At 39.2% G+C, this 5,000-nt stretch overlaps 1 protein-coding gene across 5 annotated transcripts in view; it reads right to left on the bottom strand.

Annotated features, from left to right (window-relative positions):
* LOC125140789 (nck-associated protein 5-like) overlaps positions 1 to 5,000 on the bottom strand; it is a 42,960-nt gene that overhangs the window by 32,771 nt on the left and 5,189 nt on the right. For all 5 annotated transcript variants that reach the window (XR_007140054.1, XR_007140055.1, XM_047810657.1 and 2 more), the window contains exon 2: positions 3,157 to 3,331. Coding sequence is in view for 3 of the 5 variants with exons in the window: in XM_047810657.1 (XP_047666613.1) it covers positions 3,157 to 3,315 (159 nt within the window). In the remaining 2 variants the exon portion in view is untranslated. The remainder of the gene's footprint in view (positions 1 to 3,156; positions 3,332 to 5,000) is intronic.

A 5,000-nucleotide genomic window follows, 5' to 3' on the forward strand; every position in this document is an offset into this window, starting at 1 on the left:
AATAAAAGAAAACTTTTTTCTTCTTGTCATTTATGTTTTTAATATTAATATCATTACTCTGTTAAATGAGTGTTAATATATGTAAGGTTTGATTAAAGACAGAGCTGAAACCTGGGCCATATATCTCACTCTCTGTCTCTTTAAAATAATAATGTTAATGATTTTTACTTTGTTGTGTTGCTTTTTCTTTAACGATGGCCTTAAGAACTCGATTCAAAGAGCCAACTCTTAGGAGATATTATTATTATTATTATTATTATTATTATTATTATTTAAGTATAACGGTAAGGATTAACATTTATGTGGGAAACAGTATTTTAGTCGGTAAACTTTGGCTAGTTTAGACTGTTAACAGTGATATGACTGTACATCAGGTTACTAGGTGATTAATTGTATTAATTAATAATTATCTAATCTGTTAGATGTGTTAAATGCCACTGATTACTGAAATGCATTATAACACTTCATCAGCAGTTCGACACTCACATTGTATTATTCAGTCAGAATTGTAATGGTCAAAATGTCTGGTGTGTGTGACGGAGTTGCTCTTAAACCCTGAACTTTAATATAACATCATGTCCCTCACCAAGTGTTTTATTCCTCTTACACCACAACCGTATATACAGATATGTATTAATCATGACATTTTACTATTGGTTAAAGAACGACATTACATACTTCTCTCTGTTCATAGTTACATGTAGTTAAATATAAGCTGTATTATAGCAGGTATAAACTTATGTGTAATAGATAAAATGATCATGATGGCTTTCCAGGACTTTCACCATTAGTCAGTGATCACACAGTGTTCCTACAGCAGGGGAGCAGTTTTACTTGTCAATTAAAATTGTATTAATTAACAATACAAATATTTATATCTTCTGTGAAAGTATAAATCTGTTATGTTTCTTATTTACAGAAGTTAGACATGGGATTAGTGATGAAGCGAACACGTCTGATTGGACCTGGACATCGGTTACTCAGTACACAGGAAGCTTACAGATCTTTGGGAATAAGTGAGTCCTGCTGCAGGAGATTTGTCTGTGAGACATAGTAATGAGATTCTGTCCTTCTTTCTCTCTCTCTTTCTTTCTTTCTTTCTTTCTTTCTTTCTTTCTTTCGTCACACTGAGATGGCTGCATTCCTAGAAGTAACAGATTCAGAGCAGTTTTGTACACAAACTGGGACTCAGTACACTAACACATTCACATAACATCACACAACATAAGCAAGGTTTAGATAATATGTGATGATGCAAAACAAACTGAACATGATGTAAAACCACTGGTTTATGTTCCTGTATGTGTGTGTACTGTGTGTGTACGGTGTGTGTGTGTGTGTACTGTGTGCGTATGTAGTGTGTGTGTGTGTGTGTGTGTGTGTGTGTGTGTGTGTGTGTGTACTGTGTGTATGTGTGTGTACTGTGTGTGTGTCTGTGTGTGTGTATGTGTGTGTACTGTGTGTGTACGGTGTGTGTGTACTGTGTGTGTATGTGTGTATGTGTGTGTGTGTGTGTGTGTGTGTGTGTGTGTGTGTACTGTGTGTATGTGTGTGTACTGTGTGTATGTGTGTGTACTGTGTGTGTGTCTGTGTGTGTGTCTGTGTGTGTGTATGTGTGTGTACTGTGTGTGTACGGTGTGTGTGTGTACTGTGTGTGTATGTGTGTGTGTGTGTGTGTGTGTGTGTGTGTGTGTGTGTGTGTATGTATGTGTGTACTGTGTGTGTACGGTGTGTGTGTGTACTGTGTGTGTATGTACTGTGTGTGTGTGTGTGTGTGTGTGTGTGTATGTATGTGTGTGTACTGTGTGTGTATGTGTGTGTGTGTGTATGTGTGTGTACTGTGTGTGTACTGTGTGTGTGTATGTGTGTGTACTGTGTGTGTACTGTGTGTGTGTGTGTGTGTGTGTGTATGTGTGTGTACGGTGTGTGTGTGTACTGTGTGTGTGTGTGTGTGTGTGTGTATGTATGTGTGTGTATGTATGTGTGTGTATGTGTGTACAGTGTGTGTGTGTATTTACTGTGTGTGTATGTATGTGTGTGTATGTGTGTACAGTGTGTGTGTGTGTATGTACTGTATGTGTATGTGTGTACAGTGTGTGTGTGTGTACAGTATGTGTGTACAGTGTGTGTGTGTGTGTGTACAGTGTGTGTGTGTGTACAGTGTGAGTGTGTGTGTGTACTGTGTGTGTGTACTGTGTGTGTACAGTGTGTGTGTACAGTGTGTGTGTGTGTGTGTGTACAGTGTGTGTGTGTGTGTGTGTACAGTGTGTGTGTTTGTGTGTGTACACAGTGTGTGTGTGTTTGTGTGTGTACAGTGTGTGTTTGTGTATGTGTGTGTGTACAGTGTGTGTTTACAGTGTGTGTACAGTGTGTGTTTACAGTGTGTGTGTGTATGTACAGTGTGAGTGTGTGTGTGTGCAGTATGTGTGTGTGTGTGTATGTACAGTGTGAGTGTGTGTGTGCAGTATGTGTGTGTATGTACAGTGTGAGTGTGTGTGTACAGTGTGAGTGTGTGTGTACAGTGTGAGTGTGTGTGTACAGTGTGTGTGTGTGTGTATGTGTGTGTGTGTATACAGTGTGTGTGTGTGTGTGTGTGTACAGTGTGTGTGTTTGTGTGTGTGTACAGTGTGTGTGTGTGTGTGTGTGTGTACAGTGTGAGTGTGTGTGTGTGTGTGTACAGTGTGTGTGTACAGTGTGTGTGTGTGTGTACAGTATGTGTGTGTATGTACAGTGTGAGTGTGTGTGTGTGCAGTATGTGTGTGTGTGTGTGTGTACAGTGTGTGTGTGTGTACAGTGTGAGTGTGTGTGTGTACAGTGTGAGTGTGTGTGTACAGTGTGTGTGTGTGTATGTGTGTGTGTGTATACAGTGTGTGTGTGTGTGTGTACAGTGTGTGTGTTTGTGTGTGTGTACAGTGTGTGTGTGTGTGTGTGTACAGTGTGAGTGTGTGTGTGTGTGTGTGTGTGTGTACAGTGTGTGTGTACAGTGTGTGTGTGTGTACAGTATGTGTGTGTATGTACAGTGTGAGTGTGTGTGTGTGCAGTATGTGTGTGTGTGTGTATGTACAGTGTGAGTGTGTGTGTGCAGTATGTGTGTGTATGTACAGTGTGAGTGTGTGTGTGCAGTATGTGTGTGTGTGTGTGTATGTACAGTGTTACCTCCAACTCTCTGAGTCTCTCTACTAGCTCTTTATTGCTTGCTGACTCGTCTTCCTCGTCTTCATCTTCTTCCTCTTCTTCCTCCAAGAGTATGTCAGTGTCGCCCTCTACTGAATCACTTGCCTCATCACACTCTCTCAGCTCTGACATGCCTGACATCTTCACCTACAGGGGACTAAACACACAGTTAGATGTAAATCACACACTGATTGGTGAGTTTAGTAATGAAATATATTGAATGATGTTTAACAATATTTGTTATTACATTGTATAATAAACGAGTTTAAAATGTCTAAAATGTTATGAGCATAATTATTATTATGTTATGAGCATAATTAGTATTGTTATGAGCATTATTAAGTACTGTGATATAAATTATTGTGAAATTCCTGACTCAGTAAATCAACACTACATCCCTGATAATGAGGTGTACATTAATATCAACATAAATAAAGAACTTATAGTTTGCATTGTTTGGTTGTATTTATATATGTTTTATTTACTTACAATTATATTTAGAGTGTGTAGTTATATAAATTCTCTGTCTGTAAATTGTGTACATTATTCCATATCAACAAAAAGTTGTAAGAAACAATGTAAAGGTGGACATGAGACAGTAAACTAACCATGTGATTAATAATGAATGATTAATGCAGATTAATAAATAGTATAATTATTACTGAATGTCACACAGTGGAACAGATCCATTAAAGTCCATTAGGAGAGGCGGTGATCTTCAGTGAGGCGCTTTCTCATGTTAAAAATAGAGCACTGGCGTCTTTCTTTCTCTCCCATACTCTCCATTTTAACTGCTTTATTCTAAGACTGGCTTTCTATCCTTTCTTCTGAAGAATCAGGTCTGTGCTGTAGGCCATATGACCTAATATTATATGTAATGATTCAATAATAGGAGCACGAACAGATGGAGGAAATGATGAACATCACAGATAAACTTGTTTTCATTCATGTTGGTTGAAGATAGTTGTGAAGACTGGAACTTAGTGACCAAATCGCACAGCACTACTGACTAAACCTCACAGCACTACTGACTAAACCTCACAGCACTACTGACTAAACCTCACAACACTACTGACTAAACCTCACAGCACTACTGACTAAACCTCACAACACTACTGACTAAACCTAACAGCACTACTGACTAAACCTCACAGCACTACTGACTAAACCTCACAGCACTACTGACTAAACCTCACAACACTACTGACTAAACCTCACAGCACTACTGACTAAACCTCACAACACTACTGACTAAACCTCACAGCACTACTGACTAAACCTCACAACACTACTGACTAAACCTCACAGCAATACTGACTAAACCTAACAGCACTACTGACTAAACCTAACAGCACTACTGACTAAACCTCACAGCACTACTGACTAAATCTCACAGTACTACTGACTAAACCTCACAGCACTACTGACTAAACCTCACAACACTACTGACTAAACCTCACAGCACTACTGACTAAACCTCACAACACTACTGACTAAACCTAACAACACTACTGACTAAACCTCACAGCAATACTGACTAAACCTAACAGCACTACTGACTAAACCTCACAGCAATACTGACTAAACCTAACAGCACTACTGACTAAACCTCACAGCACTACTGACTAAACCTCACAGCACTACTGACTAAACCTCACAGCACTACTGACTAAACCTCACAGCACTACTGACTAAACCTCACAACACTACTGACTAAACCTCACAACACTACTGACTAAACCTCACAGCAATACTGACTGAACCTCACAACACTACTGACTAAACCTCACGGCACTACCGACTAAACCTCACGGCAATACTGACTA

This window comes from Tachysurus fulvidraco, chromosome 2, assembly GCF_022655615.1.
Source record: "Tachysurus fulvidraco isolate hzauxx_2018 chromosome 2, HZAU_PFXX_2.0, whole genome shotgun sequence".
NCBI lineage: Eukaryota > Metazoa > Chordata > Actinopteri > Siluriformes > Bagridae > Tachysurus > Tachysurus fulvidraco.